A 22,338-nucleotide genomic window follows, 5' to 3' on the forward strand; every position below is an offset into this window, starting at 1 on the left:
GCGAAGATAGGGGGTGGGACGCAGGTGTGCTAGTGGGTGGGTGAGGAAGAATCCACATTACCCTGTTATTTGTGTTACGCTATTGTATTTTCCTATGTATGTTGGTTCATTTTGTTACGCACTATATAAAGTTAATTCCAGTTAGGCTGTGTCAGTCTCATTTGCACCAAGTATGTTCCCAGTGGAGCCTCACATCCCTACCCCAGATGTTCCACTGGGTGGAGGCACTGCCGCAGACATGTACCCCAACTCCCAGATAGCGGAGGCTCAGGATCCGCCTGTCAGGCATAGTGAGTTAACTAGGGTTAGGGACCCCAAAGACACCGTTACATATGGAGGCACTGCTGAGATCAATTGGGGTACAACCAGTGAGAATAGATTAAATCCTCAGACCACTCCCTCCTTTGCAAAAGAGTGGGCCCAGCAAAGAAATGTACCATTGCAGCAAGCTGTGATGTTATGCAGAGTCCCATCCTGCTGTGAGATGAATCACGTCATCTTGTGTATAGAACTTCGATTGGGAATAGAAATAGCGACCGTCAGGGATATCCTGCAGGATTCTGAAGGCCAAACTTACATGTTAATATATTGTCATACGGACTTGGGAGACCATGAGATGCCTACCAACATTCATTTATATGGAGCCCCGGATGAAGGATGCTCTTTAGTGTACGCACTACTTGAGAAGAAAGAAAGGGTCTCGCTGCAACAACCCTTTAAATTAGAACAGAGAGATTATGTCACAGAAAATTATTCTAAGCTCCTGACTCCCATCTCCGGAAAGGCCGGAGCCATTCCTAAACAAGCTGCCCATCCTCCTAGAGAACGGGGGATGATTACTCCTAAAGCAGAATTTCATCCATCTACAGCATTACTGAAACCAGACAACCCTGAAGTCCGCACCCCGCCTACAGGAGGTAGTGATGTATCGGACATACTCCAGAAACTCTCAGAAGCCATAGTGACGGCAAACCACACCCATAGTTACCGCAAACTAAAGGTGTTTTCTGGGAATCAGCCTGTTCCTTCAGGAGAAGAGCCTTTTGAGGTCTGGAAGGATAATGCTATGCAGTTGTTGGAGGAATGGTCTTGTACGGATACCATAAAGAAACAGCGGTTGGTGGAGAGTCTTCGTTTTCCCGCTACAGACATGATAAGACTGTACAAGGGAGTAAATGGGCAAGCTACTGTGCACGACTATCTACAAGTTTTGCAGGATGCTTATGGGAAATCAGAAGATTTGGATGATCTGCTGGTTAACTTCCTAGCCACTAAGCAGAAGGAGCATGAAAAAGCCACTGACTATATCAACCGGTTACAGCTATCGCTTGGAAAGTTATTCCATAAAGGAGCAGTTCCTGCCTCTGAGTTGGATGCTCGGCTATCTAAGCAAATTCAGAGAGGTGGCTTAATCAATAATCCAATTATGATTCTGCTGAGAGCCAAGTTGGATGATAAAGTCCTGCCTTATTCCACCTTAATAAATACAGCCAGGAGATTGGAAGACCAGATGTGTCCACCCCTACAGAAGGAGAAAGAGGATACAGAACTGTCAGCTCTTAGGAAGAAGGTGGCTGAATTGGAGTTCTTATGCAAGTCACCACCAGAGAGAGCAGATCCTCCCCCTGGAAGTGGGGGGCAACACAGGAAGACTCAGAAAAAACTGTTTCCTGAGGATTCACCCCGCCGAGGGGATTGCTTTAAATGTGGAAAGTCAGGGCATTTTCAGCGGGAGTGCCCTGCGAACTCCATGGAGGTGGATGTGGAGGTGCTGGCAACCGAGCTTGAGGAGACTCAAATGACCAGGTCTTACAAGCGAAGGAAGACCCGGCTTACATATGGGTTATCTGTAGGAGCCAAGATTGGGCCTAAATCTTTGATACACGTGCAAGTAGAAGGAATTCAGGCTTCAGCATTGCTAGATACAGGTTCTCAAGTCACCATTATCTACCGAGACTTCTATGAACGTCATTTGAAACACATTCCTATGGAACCTGCAGGAGAGTTTCAGCTATGGGGCGTTGGTTCTCAAGCTCAACCTGTGGAGGGATGCATAAAAGTGACCATAACTATTCCCCAGTTAAACACTGGGATAATATGTCCTATGGAGCTGGAAGCTTTAATATGCCCTGCAGCCAGAAAAGTGTGTGCCCCAATAATATTGGGCACTAATGCAAAGATGGTACAGGATGTATTCAAGGCCTATCTGACAGAAGTGGGAGATGTCTCCTTAGACCGACTGATGGAGGTCAGCCCTGTCCTAGGGAAAGAGTGTAGACGACTAGCCCTTGAAACAAAACCAGGGTCGTGCCACTATTCAGGAACAGAACCTGCATTTGTGAAGCCTGGTGAGACCAAAACCTTACGAGCCATAGCCTCAATGCACCATGAAATGTTGGGGGGAACTGGACAATACCTTATTGAGTCTCTGCCTGAAGAGGATCAGAAGAAAGGGTGGACTCTCATACCTGAGGTAAAAGATTGGCGGAAAAGGTGGTGTCGGAGCTTTCCTGTGATGGTACAGAATTTAACCCCCACGGAAATCCGGATTGATCGTCATCAGAAGATTGGTGTGATACACCTTTTGGATCAAGTTTCGTCCATCATGTCTGTGAGTGCAGAACAGAAGGATCATGTAAAAGCACCTTTAGATTTTGATCTAGAAGATTCTCCTCTACCACAGGAGTGGAAAGACAGCCTTCGTTCAAAACTGGTCACCCGAGAGGGAGTGTTTTCCAGAGCAGAGATGGACGTGGGGTGTTCTAAGAGTGCCACCCATACTATAAGACTTGCTGATTCTACTCCTTTCAGAGAAAGGTCAAGAAGAATACCCCCTCGAGATGTGGAAGATGTCCGGGACATACTCCAGCAGATGGAAGGAGCAGGCATCATCACAGAGTCTCGGAGCCCCTATGCCTCACCTATTGTGGTAGTGAGAAAAAAGAATGGTTCAGTTTTGCTATGTGTGGACTACCGTACTTTAAACAAGAGGACTGTGCCAGATCAGTACACTTTGCCCCGGATAGAGGATCTTCTGAACGCCCTATCTGGCAGCCAGTGGTTCAGTGTGCTTGACTTGAGGTCTGGATATTATCAGGTACCCATGAAGAAGGAGGATCAGGAAAAGACAGCTTTCATCTGCCCTTTGGGGTTCTTCCAGTTTACCAGAATGCCACAGGGAGTCACAGGAGCTCCTGCTACTTTTCAGAGGCTGATGGAGAAAACTGTGGGGGATATGAATCCCAAAGAGTGTCTAGTGTATCTAGATGACCTAATTGTTTTCAGGAAGACACCAGAGGAGCATGAACAAAGATTGCTAAAGGTGTTGGATCGACTTCAAGCTGAAGGCCTGAAACTATCAGTGGACAAATGCCGATTTGCCCAGAACTCTGTCACTTATGTGGGGCATATAGTCTCCGCTGAAGGAGTAGCCACAGATCCTGCTAAAATTGAAGCAGTGTTGAATTGGCCAAGACCAGATAACATCAGTGAGTTGCGGTCCTTTCTCGGATTCTGTGGTTACTACCGAAGGTTTGTGAAAGACTACTCAAAGATTGCTCGAGAGTTACATGACCTACTGAAGATTACCTCTGACGTAACGGGTGCTAAGGCACCATCTCCTAAAGACCCCTTTGGAGAGAAATGGACTTCAGGATGTGAAGATGCCTTTCTGACATTGAAGAAGAGACTTACAGAAGCTCCTGTTTTAGCCTATGCAGACCCTGAGAAACCATATATCCTCCATGTGGATGCCAGTATGGAAGGTCTAGGGGGTGTACTGCACCAAAGTTATCCAGAAGGATTGAGGCCGGTGGCTTATATAAGTAGAAGCCTTACAGGTGCAGAGAAGAACTATCCAGTCCATAAATTGGAATTTCTGGCACTCAAGTGGGCCATCTTGGATAAGCTACATGACTATTTGTATGGAGCAACATTCGAAGTAAGGACTGACAACAATCCACTTACCTACATTCAGACTACAGCTAAGCTGGATGCCACAGGACATAGGTGGTTGGCTGCCTTATCAAGCTACAGTTTCAGCCTGAAGTACAAGCCTGGGCCCAAGAATGTCAGCGCAGATGCCCTGTCCCGCAGACCTAGACTCCCTCCTCACCAAGAAGAAGAGGAGTGGGAAAAGATCCCTGGGCCGGGGGTAGGAGCCTTTTGTCAGATGTATGTGGTGGCCGAGAGTCAAGAAGAGTTTGCCGAGCTAAGGGGGATAGACTCCATTAGCCACTCTCCAGAAGCCGTGCCTGAGGTGTTCCATGCTCCAGTCATGCTTCAACAGTGGTCCAGTATAACCACAGAAGACAAGAAGAAGGCTCAAGCGCAGGACTGGTATATTGGGATAGTTATCAGAGCAATAAAGACTAAGAATCCTAAATTGCTGACTTCTCTACCTGTGAGTCAAAGAGAATTATACCGAAGAGAATGGAGCCGACTACATCTTGAAGATGGAGTACTCTATAGGGTCGTGAAGTATCATGATCACCCTGACAGAAAACAATTGGTACTACCCCACAGATACCGTGGCATGGTCCTGAGAGCTCTCCACGATCAACATGGGCATCTCGGGGTGGACAAGACCTATGGCCTAGTACAAGATCGGTTCTATTGGCCTCGCATGAGGGAACATGTCAAGCAACATGTAAAGACATGCAGGAGGTGTATCCAGAGGAAGACCCTGCCTGTGAGAGCTGCCCCTATGGGTCATCTGAAAAGTATGGGACCCATGGATCTTGTGTGCATGGACTATCTCGGCATTGAGAGCGATACAGCGGGAATTGGAAATGTGCTGGTGGTAACGGACCATTTCACCAGATATGCTCAAGCCTTCCCCACTAAAGATCAAAAAGCTGTGACTGTAGCCAAAGTCCTTTGGCAGAAGTATTTTATTCACTATGGACTACCCAATCGGATACACTCTGATCAAGGTAGAGACTTTGAGAGTAAGTTGATCAAGGAGCTGTTGGACATGTTGCAGGTGCAGAAGTCCAGAACCACACCTTATCATCCGGAGGGTGATGCACAGCCAGAACGGTTCAATAGGACCCTCCTAGATATGCTAGGGACTCTCAAGCAAGTCGAGAAGCGGTCTTGGAGTAAACATGTGGAAGCCATGGTCCACGCATACAACTGTACAAGGCATGAATCTACAGGGTTCTCACCCTATTTCCTAATGTTCGGAAGAGAAGCTCGATTACTGATAGATGTCCGTTTGGGAGTGTCTCCTGATGGAACAGATTCAACTTCACACTTTCAATATGTGAGGAACCTCAAACAAAACCTTCATCGGGCCTATGAGTTGGCCACCCAAGCTGCAGCAAAAATGGAAGAACGGAACAAAAGAAGGTATGATTCTAAGGTGAGATATCGGGAGATTCAAGCAGGGGATAAAGTTCTTCTCCGGAATCTAGGTGTGCCTGGAAAACACAAACTGGCTGACAGATGGAAAGATACCCTGTTTGAGGTTGTGTCCAAACTGGAAGGACTGCCAGTGTACAACATTAGGGGCCCGGAGGGCCGAGTAAAGGCTTGGCATAGAAACCATCTGCTTCCAGTTGTGTATGCTGATGGAGAGGAAGAGAGTAGTGAAGAACTGGAGGAAAACCCAGCAGAGAGTCCTGGAAATGGGGCAGAGGAGACCCCGGGAACTCCCAGTGCAGAGGATCAGTGGTGGTCATCACCCGCAGAAGAAACACAGCAATTGCCTCCTTTAACTCCGGTGGTTCCACAAAGTCCCGGAACCTCTCCTGGGTCACAAAGTTCTCCAAGGTTGAATCCAGAAAGTCCATGTTTTGTGCCTGGAACTTCCCTTAGAGACTCTACTTCGAGGGCAGGAGTCGAAGTCCCACAGTTGATGTCCCAAGATCCTCTCCCACAGCGAGAACTGAGACATAGCACCAGAGTGCGGCAACCCCCTAGGGCCCTAGTTTAAGATAATATAGGAGAGCCCAGTTATGCCCCGCTGACACAAGCAGCATCTAAAATGGCCACTTTCCTACATGCACTAGCTGAAGTGGTAAATGTTAGTGATTTTTTACCCTAAATAACTAGCTAGCTAGGATATTACTGTGCTAACTGTACTGTATGTATGCTAAACATTTTTCTGTTGAATTTTTGTTAAGCCCCCTGGCTAGGACTTGCCAGTGGAAGGCAAGTATTTTTCAAGGGGGAGCATGTAACCCTGTGAAGTTACACCGGCTGCGTTATCTGAAATGCCCAGTAGATGGACTCAGTATGCTGTTAATAAGACATTGAGCATTGATCACATGACTGGCTGAAATGAGTCACATGGTTAGTGACATCATCGCAGGTCCTAAAACGACGCTGGCTGCACAGCTCTAAAGAGGAAGGTCCTGGAAAAGTTTCTGGAAGCTACGATTTGCTCAGCCAGAGAGAGGACATGGGTCTGGCATTGAGAGACTGCAGCACAGAGATAGAACCTGGCGGAGAGAACTTACTTCATCCAAGATCACACCTGCTGAGAGAGGGACCGCTGGCAAAGACAAGCACTGAGTCCAGACGTCTGGTGAATCCAGTGAAAGGAGATTGCTGCGGACTGGCCTGGTAAATGGTGTTGTGAGGGTAAGTCAAACCTCTCCCTGTATCACCACAGGGCACCTGTCTCCTCACTCACAATAAAGACTCTGAGGTCCAGTGACGGACATTACACAGCTCAGGCTGCTTCAGTGACCCTGCGGAGCAAGAGCTTATAAGGGCCCCAACTCTCCTATGTGCACCAACAGCCATTAGGGCGAAGATAGGGGGTGGGACGCAGGTGTGCTAGTGGGTGGGTGAGGAAGAATCCACATTACCCTGTTATTTGTGTTACGCTATTGTATTTTCCTATGTATGTTGGTTCATTTTGTTACGCACTATATAAAGTTAATTCCAGTTAGGCTGTGTCAGTCTCATTTGCACCAAGTATGTTCCCAGTGGAGCCTCACATCCCTACCCCAGATGTTCCACTGGGTGGAGGCACTGCCGCAGACATGTACCCCAACTCCCAGATAGCGGAGGCTCAGGATCCGCCTGTCAGGCATAGTGAGTTAACTAGGGTTAGGGACCCCAGAGACACTAGGGGGCGCCCCCAAAACCCCGTTATACTAAAATGATAATAATGCAGTTTTTGCAGTAAAATTAGTCTGCTATAACAGAACGGTATCTTGCAGTAATATACAACACGTTCAATAACGTAGGTATAATGCAATGAAATGCCCAAATCAGTACATGGAAACTGTGTTTTAGTAAAAAAAAAAAAAAAAATGTATGCCTGTGGACTGTAGAAGCTTTTTAACAACAACAAACAAAAACTCTGGCTGGCTGTTCATACAGGAAAATATGAGTTTCTTGCAGGATTTTGTAATGCAGAACTTGCCAGCAAACTGTACAAAACAACTGAGACGGTGACCAGTCCCTCACTCACTCTCCATGCTAAGCTTTCCCTGATACATCTTAAATCTACCCAATTATAGCTCTATATTCTCTCCCCATAATGCCCCTATAGAATCGCTAGTAGCTGGCTTGCGTTTGCAATAGTTTTTTTGGGCAGAAACAGCCACAAGACATGACTAGCTGGGAATGGCGTTTATTCCTTCTGAGCAGAAGGACCTGCCTGCATTTTGCCCCCAGATTGGCTGATCTTGCTGTTTGCTAGCCTCTGATAAAGGGCAAGCCTCTCGCCCACTTCTTCCCAGTGTCATGTGATCCTGTATCTTCTTCCTACTGTTTTCCCATCTGAAACAAAACAAAAAAACTTTGTAATGAATCCAATTGCTCATTTCTAGTACTAATGATGGCCGCATCAAAGTTTGTAGGAGGGCTGGAGAGAGTCCACTACCATCATGCATAGTGTGGAGACACAAAGGGCCAACACCAGGTGTTATGGTGTGGGACGCCTTTAGTTACCATGGACTTTTTCATTTGGCATTCAAATACCCTGCTATAGAACCCAAAAAAAGGGTGCACCGCCAAGGTAGTGTGATCATAGACCAAGCACTGTTAGCAATTTATACTTTGTCAATCTGAGCGCAATCGCATTAAGCTTTCAAGTTGCTCTTTTTTCCTTTTCTGCTAGTGTATATCATAACATATTATTGATTTCAGTTTCTAAAAAAGGTGACACTTCAACCATGGTCAGGCTTTAACACAGCAGCAAACCTGGAATGCACTGTTGAGCACTCCCATTCAATTTCTACTACAGTATATATCATGGTTACAGAAGTTTATAACCAAAGTTTTATCAGAATAAATGATTGATTCTTGGTTTAGCCCCATGCACTTGAATAGGAGCTCTATAACAGTTATGTGTATAAGCCATAGTGCATGAACACAGCACATCTTTATAATGTGGTGTACATCTTGAGTTCTGCTTAGGGCAGACTTTATCCACAATAGTACATTTTCATACATAAAAAAATATAATAATATATGATGCAAAATTCGTAGTGTATAAAATACTTGATGACGTTCTATTACAGGTGTCTACTGTCAGAAAATAAATGGGCTATTTTACAGAAGGTGCTAACAATGTTTGTGCAGGTTCAAAAAAGGAGAAACATCTAATACTAAACAAAATTTTCATAAAAAGTAAAAATTATATTTTTTCAGAAAGTGAAGCACATGTTATACGAGTGATCGTATCAAAATCCACAACAAAATCTGAAATTTTGGTGCAGAAATGCTGTGAAATTAGCATGAAAATCATTCAGTGCAAATATTCTGTTTGTACTTACACACCCATGTGCAGGTACCCTAAATTGGTAAGGCACCTTAGAAATGTCAATCATCATGCATCAAGGATGCATGAACATGTTTAAGAGTTTAAGGTATCCTTGAATCCTTCTTCAAAATAAAATATAAAGCAAAATGGGTAAAGAATAAATAAATGGATATAAACTGAACATAGGCTGCCTGATATATCAGCGTAACTACCGTTAAGGCTACTTTCACACTAGCGTTCGGGTGTCCGCTCGTGCGCTCCGTTTGAAGGGGCTCACGAGCGGCCCCGAACGCAGCCGTCCGGCCCCAATGCATTCTCAGTGGAGGCGGATCCACTGAGAATGCATCCGCCTGCCAGCGCTCAGCCTCCGCTCCGCTCAGTGAGCGGACACCTGAACGCTGCTTGCAGCGTTCGGGTGTCCGCCTGGCCGTGCGGAGGCGAGCGGATCCGTCCAGACTTACAATGTAAGTCAATGGGGACGGATCCGCTTGAAGATGACACCATATGGCTCAATCTTCAAGCGGATCCGTTCCCCATTGACTTTCAATGTAAAGTCTGGACGGATCCGCTCAGGCTACTTTCATACTTAGAAAATTTTCTAAGTTTTAATGCAGACGGATCCGTTCTGAACGGATGCGAACGTCTGCATTATCGGAGCGGATCCGTCTGATGAAACATCAGACGGATCCGCTCCGAACGCTAGTGTGAAAATAGCCTAAGATGTTACCGACAGCATTTTGAGGGTTCTGAAATCATCAAAATGGTTTCTAACATTTCACAAAGTGTAAGTGTTTTTAAGTATAAAATGCTACAAGAACCATCAGTTACAAAAGGCAGATGGTACACATTCACCTTAGCGAAGTATAAGTTGAAAGTGGCCACTAAGGCTTGGGTGGCATAAGGGCTTTTGGGTTCTTTGATATAAAGTGCTTGTTCTCAGTTACTACCGCTACACCACTGGGTTTCCCCCAGGTAGTGATCAGAGTATTAAAAAAAATGTTTTCTTATTAAATACCGTAATCTTATTTTTCTGCCACACAGATTATGTTTCTTGTCACTTTCTTTTTTAATGGCTAATAAATGCATGTTATACAAATGCAGCATTCATTAAACATATGTCAAGCTACGAAGATTTCTTGGGTGCAAAAATAGTTATACAATTCTTATTTCAATCATGTATAAACATACAGGGGCGTAGCTATAGGGGGTGCAGAGGTAGCAGTCGCTAACGGGCCCAGGAGCCTGAGGGGGCCGAAAGACCCTTGTGCCACATTAGAAGATACCAGTATTATAAAAAGACACCGGTATTATCGAAAGTGCATGCTGGTCAAGTTATAGCTCTGGCTGGAGGGAAGGGGTTAGGTCAAGAATTTGGCATGGGCGGGTTGGGGGGGGGGTCTACTGTTTCAATTTTCTTCCGCAGGCAGCATGAAGGCTATGTGCTTCCCTAGCCACAAAACACTGAGGGAAGGGGGGCCCAAGCTGAACCCTTGGACCATGGCCCATGAGCCTTTAGCTACGCCCCTGTAAACATATATTATGTAAGACTGATAATATCAAGTGATTTGTTTTGACACCAGTTGAGAAAATCATTTATCCTTAAAATCAGGATCTTTTGTACTTCAATAGCATTGCATGCTTACAGTATGCATTAGTGTCCTTTTTGCCTCCATTGGGATGATATCTGTCAGGAATACAATTATTTATTTTACGGAATAACAAAACACATTGCACTATTTCATCCAGAGGCACCCAGTAAAAAAAAAGTATACAGCACCCACACTTTTTAATGTAGGCGGCACCTATGGGTAACTGATGGCATTCTGTGGCATTCAATAAACACACACATCTGCTGTTTCTGTTGGGAAATCCTCTCAACAGAAACCTCACAATGCAGTGTAAGCAGAGTTATGTTGTTCATAAAGATAACATGAAATGTGAAAATAAAACAGACATATTGTATGCACATATACATTATAAAATGACAATTTGCTCTAAAAAAATAAAACTGTGGAATGGAGGAAAAAACTTGTAAAAAGAAAACTAATGCTTACCTTGGATCTTTCTGAATGCTATCAATAGATGGAGACCTGGCTAACGTTCCTTCAGGTGGTATAGCTGGCCCCGATTTACTGTAGGGTGAGTCAACGGATGGACAATACTGCAGCTGTCGGTATGGGTCTACATAATTGGAGCCAGGGCCTACAGCGTAACTGGCCCTCTGGAGAGCCCCTGTTGCATTCTGAGAACAATGTTGGCTGCCTGTACGCTGTAAAGGTACGGAGTCGACACCAGGGGAAGATGGGGCTACGACAGGAAAGTAGGGACAAAGTAAAAAACTAAGGATCTGTTCACAAAAATGGTTAACCAGGTCTAGGCAGGAAAAACACACACGAGTACAGGGGACATAAAAAAAGAAGCATTTTGTTACCCATTAAAACAACTAGAAAGACAAATTTAAAGTAAACATATCATGTTGTACATTGTGTTTAATCTGAAGGCAGCATGTTCTAGAGCAGGTGAAGCTGAGCAGATTGATGTATAGTTTTGTGGCAAAAGATTCAGTATAACCTACCGTATTTTTTCGCTTTAAAAGCACCTGATGATAAGACTCACCCCAGGTTTAGAGGACGAAAATAAGATTTTTTTTTTCATCAGACCCCCTTGTAAGATCCTCAGATCAGACCCCATATCAGATGCTCAGATTAGACCCTAATATCAGGACCTCAGATCAGACCTCCTATCAGGACCTCACATCACCTCATATCAGATTCTCAGATCATACCCCCACATTAGACCTCAGATCAGATCCCTATCAGACTTCCATGTCAGACCCCCGTCCCAGACCTCAGATCAGACCTTAAAATAAATAAATTCACTTACCTCTTCTGCTCCACCGCCATTCTACCAGTCCGGTGGTCTCCCCTGCATTCTTCGCTCCCTGATCTTCTCTGGCCCCAGGGAGGAAGACCAGGGAGGGTGAGAACCCCACACCTACTGCATACTAGTGAGTGCTTCCATAATGGAAGCGCCCACTAGTATTTGCTTTATAAGACACACTGACATTTCCCCCCCCCCCACTTTTGGGGAAAAAAAGCATAAAGCAAAAAATACGGTATATTTTATTCATCTAAATTCCTGCTCATACTGGGGTTTGAAGTCAAGGACACGGTCCTATCTGTGATTAACACCCTTTCCCTCTATGACTGTGCATATAGAGATAGTTATCAGTCACTGATACGACCACCTCCTTGACTTCAAAGCCCAGAATGAGCAGGAATTTAAATGAAAAAATTACAAATTTTACTTAGTCTTTTCCTATAAAACTATATATCTATCTGCTCATCTCCTCCTGTTCTATAAATTGCTGCCTGTAGCTTCCATTGCATTTTAATGATGACATATTCACTTTAACAAAGTGAAAACTTTTAATATCTAGTTAAATTTGCTTCTTATGGTATGTTTTAACATAGCTAAGACAAAGGGTATGTTCACACATTGAGGTGAGGTTAACACGTAGTATTAAGGTGAGGTTAAAACCACACTGGAAAAAATTTGATGCATTTTTGATGGGGTTGCATTTTTTTGACGGACACCCATTTATTTAACATGTTTCACCTGCATAAATATGCAATTACATGGAAAACCGCATTGTGGTTTTCTAATTCAGTTTTGATTGCACCTCAACACTATGTGTGAAAGTAACCAAATTGTAGAAAGGAGAAAAACAATTTGTGCAACAAAACTTGATCTCAGACCATAACTCATCTTTTGAACTGTACAAACACATTAGGCTCCAAACCATACCAGTTAATATTACTCTTACCTGAAATATGATGGATCTATTAACTTTTTATCTGCAACAAAAACTATCAGACACAGAAAGTTCTTTTGGTGTAGATGAAAAAATTGATAACTCTGGCATTATATTTGTAAAGCACTGCATATTTTGTGTGTTTCCTTATGGACAACAGCTTCATGTATGCAAAATTTCAGAAATCCTATGCCAGGTCAGACTATAAGTTTATCTTATTTGCACAATTTTCTTTATTTTGCTAAATTTGTGCAGCAGGTAGATTGTGTTCTAAATTCTAATACAAACATCGGTGGTAGTTTTTGCATTTTTTTATTGCAGAAAACGTTATTAATATTCCACCCATAACGTACCAGTTACAATACTGAAAGGGACAATGATAAAATACTAAAGTAAACAATAAATAACATCATGTACAGTACAGTGGTCTGAGGACTTTCTGGCAGTAGAACAAAAAAAGATTTTCCTCCTCAACTGCACTTTGGATTTCAATAATCAATTAAATGTCTGTCAAAAGAATCAAAAGGAATACATGCAGATTAACCTCTTAAGGACACAGCCTAGTTTGGTACTAAAGGCTCAGCAATGCCGCATTTCAAAAGCCATAAAAATTGTTTTATTTTTCCATGGGTATAACCATTTGAGATCATGTTTTATCCAGGGTAGGTTGTATTTTTTAATGGAACCATTTTGGGGTATTATATAACTGTTAAACATTTTAGGGTGACAATGTAAAAAAAAATACTGCAATTCCACCATTGCTTTTAGGGTTTTGCTTTCAAAGTGTTCACTGTGCAGAAAACACTGCTTTAAAAAAATTGCTTTGTGTTGCCATATTCTGACATCTATAACTTTTTGAATTATGTGACAGAGCTGCATGGCAGTTTATCTTTTGTGGGGTGAGCTACCATTTTTACTGATACCATTTTAGGATACATGGGACCTTTTGATAATTTTTTTTATTTCATTCATTTTTGGGGAAGGCAAGGTAACAAAAAAAAATACTTTTTTCTTTGCAGTTCACCACGTAAGTTAAATAATAGGATAATTTAATTGATCGAGTCACTTTGGCTGTGTTCACACTAGATATATATATATACTTAAAAAAGTATTCATACCCCTTGAACATTTCCACATTTTTTTCAAATTAGTGTGAAAAGTGTGGTGTGCATTTGCATTCGGTGCCCTGTACTCTGCTACCCCTATATAAAATCCAGTGTGACCAATTGCCTTTAGAAGTCACCTAATTAGTAAGTCCACCTGTGTGCAATTTATTCTCAGTATAACTACAGCTGCTCTATAAAGGCTTCAGAGGTTTGTTAGTGAACATTAGTGATCAAACAACGTCATGAAATCCAAGGAACACACCAGTCAGGTCAGAGATAAAGTTGTGGAGAAGTGTGAAGCAGGGTTAAGGTACAAAAAAAAATTATATCTCAAGCTCTGAACATCTCACGGAGCACTGTTCAATCCATAATCTGGAAATGGAAGGAGTATGGCACAACTGCAAACCTACCAAGACATGGCCATTCACCTAAACTGACAGCTCAGGCAAGGAGAGAATAAATTAGACAAGCAGCCAAGATACCAATGGTCACTCTAAAATAGCTGCAGAGATCCACAGCTCAGGTGGGAGAATCTGTCAACAGGACAACTATTAGTCGCGTACTCCAAAAATCTGGCCTTTATAGAAGAGTGGCAAGAAGAATGCTCTTTTTGAAAGCAAGCCATAAGAAGTCCCGTTTGCAGTTTGCCACAAGCCATGTAGGGTACATGGCAAACATGTAGAAGAAGATGCTCTAGTCAGATAAGACCAAAGTTTAACTTTTTGGCCTAAATGCAAAACACTTTGTGCAGCGGAAATCTAACACTGTACATAACCCTGAACACACCGTCCCCACCGTGAAATATGGTGGTTGCAGCATCATGCTATGAAGTTGTTTTATATATATATATCATGCTATGAATAGATAGATATCTTTCTTAGAATCAATTTGCTCATCTCTAAGAAAGATATCTATCTCTAAGAAAGATAGATATCTTTCTTAGAGATGAGCAAAAAATTCAGAGGGGAGGGTGGTTAGCCCTGTTCCTACCAACCTTTTCGCTAGGAAGCGAAGCGGTATGACGTAGCGGAGAAGCTACGTGGGTGTACCGCGCGTCCGTATGGGAACCGCCCCCAACCCGCCTCACCCCGGCGTCTCGGCGCTCCGGCCCCTCATCACCTCGCTCCCTCCAGCTCAGTTAATATTGGTGCTGGATTGGAGTCGTCTGCGGCTGCTATGACATCCAGCTACGGGTAGGGTGAGGGGACCGAGCAAAGATCTAGGCACATACCGGCTATGTCCTGCCATGGACCCGGCTACGGATTGACGGGAGAACATTGTGCCGCGCCGACACAGCTTGCTTGAATCTGCAATCTGCCTGATCCCGCATCGCACCACAGCGCACCACACGTTCAATTGGGCCCACCCCCCTGGAAAGAGCCCGACGTTTGATTATACCCTGCATACACGAGACCACGGAAGGCTGGGATCCTGCACTATGTTGACTGCGGAATGCTGAGAACGTGTTTTGGCGACGACACATTTCTCTTCGACCGACTGGCTGGAAATTGGTGAGACCGCTCCTGTTTTAGCTTACCCACTGTCACCCCTCCTTACTAACTAACGTCGCTATACTAATCCTGTGTGCAAGAGGGCTGTTGATCGACCGACCGGGTGTGGGTGCAGGTTACCATACCTGCTGGGACTGTGTCTCCGGTGTGCCTTTTGGAGAAAAGTTATGTGGGATTGCCCCATATGCCCTATACCACCTCCAGTGAAGTTCACGGCTGAAAAGTGAGGCCCGGTCCCCCCGGCACAGGGGTACGAATGAACTGGGTATTACGGGGCCTTCTCATTCTTTCAAGCCCACTGCCTCTGCACGGCTAAGTCCATAAATACTCGCCAGTGTGATGGATAACTAACTGTTCCCCCCCAGGGTTTTGGAGTTTGGAGCTTGGTGCTTGGTGTCTCAGGGTACCACTGCCCGTGATAACCCCGTTATAACTCCCCCATCAACCTTACGGGGGGTCCAACAATTGGACTAACTTTTTATGCCCTACCCTTTGAGGTAGAAGGGCAGAAAACTGGCGGACCGACTCGTGTGACAATCCGTGTGGTGAACGATATTGTGAACTATGTTGACATCTTAAATTGGGGTCATAACTCGCAGATTCAATTGGGGGCTCAAATTGCTAAAATGCCAAATTGGGGGCTGAAATTCGCACAATAGAGGGGTTTGGGGGGAGCGGCGAGGAGGGCTGCGACTTGATTGCCGACCCCACCACATTATTGCCTTGAGCAAATACCCAACCTCTGCTAACAATTTGCTCCGTTTTCGCATTTACTGGACAGAGCCCTGATATTTATTGACTCTATGTGTTATTTATACCTGGTGTTATTTTGAACGTCTTGTATGTGTTTGTGGTTGTTGGAATTCGGTCCGAGCAGGAGGGAAAGGGGGTCCTCAGTACAGGCTGGTGTAGGTATACCCACTCTAGACTAATTTGGGAAAACCTACGCTGGGTATATATATTATTTCATCTTCCAATTGTCTTTAGAATTAGTTCAAGAACCAGTGGTCGACCCTGGTGCTGGCCTATCTGTGTTGGGGGGTGATATTGAGCTCTGCTGTTCTTTGGGATATCCCCTCTCCCTTTGGTCTTTTCCTGCTGTTCATATACGGCCTGCCTCTGCAGGCCAGATCTCAGATAATATGCCTCCCAAATATAACAGGAGATCTGTGGGAGTGGGGTCCCCTAAGGCGGGCGACGGAAATAGTCCACAGGCGAAAATAGACAAATATTTGAAATCGCCCCCACCCAAACACAGAGGGGGAAAGAGAATGCCAGATCCTGCGGAGACGCAGGTGGATCCACCGGCGCAGGTGGAACAGCATATGGGATCTGACAGGGGTAGACTTGATATTATAGATAACAAACTGGCGGACATATTGACGCTTGTTCAGACCACCAATCAATCAGTCTCAGATATCTCCACCACAGTAAAGACATTACAGCTGGAGTTAACACTTATTAGAGACGACATGAACAAAATTAGGGCCAACATTAAGGATGTAGAAATTGGTTTATCGGAGGTTCAAATAGAACAGCGAAAGATGATCATAAAAATAGATGATTTGGATAAAGAAAATAAACGGATTAACGCGAGACTAACAGATATGGAGGATAGAACACGCCATAACAACTTGAGAATGGTGGGCTTCCCTAAGGGCGTGGAGGGGGGGAACCCCGTGGAGTTTATGCAAAAATGGTTGATTGACACGTTGGGAACTAGCGGGGATACCCCCGCGCTCTGTGTGGAAAGAGCGCACAGAATTCCCGCAAAAAAAAAAACCACCGGGCGGCCCCCCTCGATCCCTCCTAATTAGAATACTTTCTTCTAGTGATAGAGACTGGGTGTTACGGCGTAAGAGGGAACTAAAAGAGGTAGCCCTTAATGGGCATGGGATACAAATATACCCTGACTTTTCTAGGGACACTCAAAATAAGCGTAGGGAATATTTCGATATTAAGAAAAGACTACGAGAAGGTAATATTAAATATTCCATGTTATACCCCGCTAAGTTAAGAGTGGTTTATAGGGACATTGTAATGTTCTTCCACTCACCCAGAGAAACCCTAGAATGGTTAGATACGGTCAGGGATTAGACATTATGACGCTGATTGATTCGGTGGGAGGATGGTCCGATGAGGAGGTGGGGGGACGGGGGGGGGCGGCCCATGGACAGATGGGCGTAATGTAAGAGGTTGACAAGATGCTCTGCATCAGTGAACCAAGTAGGGGGTTACGTGGGGGTGGGGGGTGGCTCAGGTGGGGAGGGGTATGGGGTGGAGGAGGGGGTGGGATCTGGCCTGGGAACGGCTGCCTTGGGGGGGCGGCGGACGACTCCTTTATAGCTCCATAACATGACGAATAATAAAGTAGTAATATGGAACGTGCGTGGATTGGGAGATAGAACAAAACGGGTCATGGTCTTTGACCGGATTGTTCGGCACCTCCCTGCAATAGTTGCTCTACTTGAAATGCACGCTACACCAGAGATTCCAGCATATCTGATAAAGAGATGGGCGGGCCATCAGTTCCACTCCGGTTTCTCGACATATTCTCGAGGGATTAGTGTATACGTACATCAGAGTATTGACTTTACCCTACTGGACCAGTCAATTGATAGAGACGGGAGATATATCTTCCTCCATGCTCGATGGAATGGTAGAAAGTGTGTATTAGCTTTTCTGTATATCCCCCCACCATTTTCAATGACAGTCCTAAACCAGTTGACAATTTTTTTGCATAATAGAGACCGGTCCCCGGTATTAATATGCGGTGACTTTAACTGTGTATTGGACCCCGCGCTGGATAGAATTTCAACTGTGGGGATAAGTGGGCAGGGAAAGCACTCCCTACTACGAGGGTTCTGTGAGGAGATAGGACTAACAGATGTCTGGCGATGGCTTTATGGGAACAAACAGGTCTTTTCTTGCTTTAGTAAAACATATAGCGCTATGTCCAGAATTGATATTGCCTTGGCCAGTGGCGAGATGCTCGACGCCATTTTGAAAATGACGTATGAGATCCATGGTATCTCTGATCATTCACCGATCCTACTGGTGATGAAGACAGGGCAACAATCCGGCACTACCAGCTCGTTCAGATTGAACGAGCACTGGTTAACCATACTAAATGATTCCGTAGGGATTGATAAGGAACTCACACAATTCTGGCAAGAAAATATTGGCACAACACATATCCATTTTGTATGGGATGCCATGAAGGCTTTTATTCGCGGGTTATATTTTAGCAGAATTAAAAAGGAAAAAAATGAATTTTTTAAAGAGCAAAAAAATTTGGAAGCAGATATGGCATGTTGGGAGGGTAGGATTCGAATTAATAATGACGCGAACACACGTGCCAAGGTAAAAGCCGCCAAGGACCACTATATAACTTTTATGGAGAAAAAAGCCCAGAACCAACTATTTTTTAGGGGTTACAAACACTTTTGTGAGGGAGGCACCCCGGGTAAATTATTGGTCTCTATAATAACGAATCAAAAGGCCCCCCAAAAGATTAGACAAATTCTGGCAGGTGATGGTCGTAGACTGGAAGGAGGGGTGGAGATGGAGGGAGAATTCTTAAAATACTTTAACAATCTTTATTGCTCCGGCCCCGGCGACACAGGGACAAAGATAGACGACTTTCTAAAACAGGTTAAGATCCCGGTGCTGTCGGACTCGGACTCGGCCCTCTTGTGTGCCCCCATCTCCTTGGGAGAATTACAGGCGGTTACGCAAGAGGCCCGGGGCTCCTCAGTGTCCGGACCGGATGGGCTCTCGTATGGCATATACAAGAGTCATGCGGGGGTCCTCCTGCCCGGGTTGCTGCAGGTCCTGAATGAATCCAGTGAATGTGGAAAGCTGTCCCCGTCCTTGTCCGAGGCAACTATTACGCTGATCCTTAAGAAGGGGAAGAATGGAAACAAAGTTGAAGCCTACCGTCCCATATCACTGCTCAATGCAGATTATAAAATAATCGCAAAAGTCCTAGCCAATAGGTTAAAAAAAGTAATAGCCGGCCTAGTTCATATAGATCAGACAGGGTTTATCCCTGGGCGACAGATCCAGACCAATATACGCCGTACCATCCTCAATATCCAGATTGGAGGGGGGGAGGACCGCTCCATCCTGTCCTTGGACGCCGCTAAAGCGTTTGACCGGGTGGAGTGGTCCTTCCTCTGGCGGGTCATGCATAGGATGAATCTGTGTCAAAAATTTATTGAATGGGTCAAACTGCTATATAGTGGACCAATGGCTAGAATTAATATTAATGGGGTGCTTACCCCTGCCTTCTCCTAAAGCGGGGGACACGACAGGGGTGCCCGCTCTCTCCACTCCTCTTTTCAGTCTTTATGGAACCTCTCGCTTGCAGGATACGTGCCGAGCCTAGCATTGTGGGATTCGGTGGTAGGGGGACGGAGGACAAGATATGCTTGTACGCGGATGACGTTTTGCTCTATCTGAATGACGGATGGAGAAGCGTCCCTGGCATTATGCGAATAATAGAAGAGTTTGGTAGCGTTGCCGGATATGAGATAAACTGGGCAAAGTCTGTCCTCTTCCCCCCTTAACCGGATCCCTCCTCTAAATGACCTCAAGGTCAGAATCATCGATCCAACGGACCATATAGAATATCTAGGGATAAAAATTGGTAGCACTATTAGGGAGTATAACACATTAAACATTACTCCCCTAATTGGGAAAATAAGGGAGAAGATTAGGGTTTGGCAGAAACTCCCGCTTTCCCAGATCAATAGAATTGCGCTGATCAAAATGGTCTTGTTGCCCTGGATATTGTACACGGTTAGCTCTTGCCCTGCTTGGATTGAAGATAGTGTTTTTAATTTGATTGATCGATTGATTAATGACCCAATATGGGGCAGGAAAAGGGTCCGCATTAAGCTACAATATTTACGATTGGCTGCAAGTAATGGCGGCCTTGGCCTGCCTCATTTTCAGAGTTATTATCTGTGCTCACAACTACAGTGGTGTATTGATACGGGGGATGGTGCATTAATATCTCATATTATAGGACAATACCAACACTCTACACACAATATATTCAGCATATTGGAATCCGGACTTCTGGAGCGTGCGGACTACTCCTGCCCTATTGGTTTAGCGTTGCAGAAGGCCTGGAAAAAAATTAAGGAACTTACCCAGGCCCCTCAAGTTCTGGAATTCACCCCGTTATGGGACAACCCCGCGCTAACAGAGTTCTTGGCCCTTAATGACTATTGGACACGGAGAGGCATTACGCTATTTTCACAAATATGCCTGAAAGGGAAAATTAAACCGATAGGGGAATTGTTTTTGCGGACACCAATCACTGTATTAGAACACTATAGATATTATCAACTACAACATGCACTAACATGTACGCTGAAAAAAATGTCTCTGGAAATAAGTACTCAGAGATTTGTATCACTTTGTTATAATACACTGGGAAAAAAAGTTAAGGTTTCACTACTTTATAAGAGACTCACTGAGGAACTAAGCACGTTCACTAAATTTAAAAGTGTAGATAAATGGAATGCGTATATAGGGGAATGTAACCCCTTACAATGGCGGGAAATATATCAAAATATTAAAAAGGCCTCCTTATCACGACATCACAGTTTGACCCAATTTAAAATAATACACCGACCATATGTTACCCCGAGCCTCCTGTCCAAGATTTATAGTAATAAGGGACAAGAATTCAGTTGTTTGAAATGTTCTCTTGTAGCTGCAGGGTATGTCCATATGTTGTGGGAGTGCCCAGTTATTAAGAATTTTTGGGATAGTATATTTCGGGAGCTGGCTGCAGTAACTGGGAACAACCCCCCCTTAACTATTCAAGTAGCGTTGCTTGGATTCTTACCCCCCGAATATAAAAACAAAACAACCAAAAGCGAGCAGGTTTACTGGCTGAAGGGACTCCTATTGGCCAAGGTAATAATTCTGAGACACTGGGTGAAAGATAGACCACCAACAAGACATGAATGGCAAAACTTAATGGCAAGAGTAACAGACTTTGAGCGCATGAAACGATATGGCGTGAAACACACAATAGGGATAGGATAGGTGTATAGTATGGACAAATGATTGAATGAGATGTATTACCGGACTGGAACTGACGACCCACCACTTATAGAATCTAAGCTCCCACATAAACAAACCCTTAATAATTCCTAAATAATAAAATATTATTTTAATATGTTTAAATTAAATATGAATTGGCGCTATGACTAGCTGGGGAATACCCAGATGCGGTGCGTGAGCAGCCTGCCGCCCCTCGTGGCGGCCGTACCAGGCCAGGTACGCTGGGGGGGAAGATGGTGGGGGTGGCGTTCTAGGGGGGGGGTGGCCGGGGGTAGGTCCCCGGGGGGGGGGGGGTGGTCTCTGCTTTGGCGTGAGTGACAGAGAGTGGGCACCAAACTGAAGTGCTTCTTTTTTTTGGCATTGATGTCTATGTGTTTATCTACGCAACCCGGTAGTAAGGGATATACTGTATAGATGTACCTGTTGGATGTCCACACTCTCTGTGACTAGATACTTTTTATATTGTTTCGGTTCAAGAAAATCAATAAAGATATATATTTAATAAGAACCTTTTCCATCCATAACCTTCCTGGAAGATACGCCCAAAAACATAAAAAGTATATTACAATACATAACTATTTACAGTAATTGCTGATACACCCAGGGCTAGATGTGACAAATAATGAATAATAAATGAGGTCAAAAAAAAAAAAAAAGAGATGAGCAAATTGATTCTAAACAAATCGGATTTGCTACAAATTTCACAAACATTCTGCCAAACAATCCAAAGATGTTTGTTTCAGAAAATTTGTCTAAAAACAGTGCCCAGTGCCATTCTACTGTGAATACTGGTGGGAAAAACTATGAGGGAGAAAGAATAGCCATTCTGTCTTCAGCTTGTGACCTGGGAGGCTATTATGTGGCGGTGTCTGGCAAAAAGCCATTGCAGACACAAGCCACTAATATAATGTGATAGGTACACTATAGGGAGAGAATAAAGGGACATAATTGAGTAGATTTCAGGTAAAGCTTTGAGGGAATGAGCGGCTGGTCACCCACTTGTGTGTTTAATACAGCTGCTGGTTGAAGCTAGTTCTACATTACAAAGCCCCCTGCAAAATAAAGAAACATTTTTTTCTGTAAATGAACAGAAAGACA

General features: G+C 44.3%; 1 protein-coding gene across 1 annotated transcript in view; it reads right to left on the bottom strand.

Moving 5' to 3' along the window:
• Nucleotides 1–22,338, bottom strand: part of CTNND2 (catenin delta 2) — a 1,763,242-nt gene that overhangs the window by 1,273,550 nt on the left and 467,354 nt on the right. The window contains 1 exon segment of the mRNA XM_040431740.1: nt 10,780–11,032. Within this exon segment, the coding sequence (XP_040287674.1) occupies nt 10,780–11,032 (253 nt within the window).

The sequence above is a fragment of the Bufo bufo genome, chromosome 5, assembly GCF_905171765.1.
Source record: "Bufo bufo chromosome 5, aBufBuf1.1, whole genome shotgun sequence".
NCBI classification, from domain to species: domain Eukaryota; kingdom Metazoa; phylum Chordata; class Amphibia; order Anura; family Bufonidae; genus Bufo; species Bufo bufo.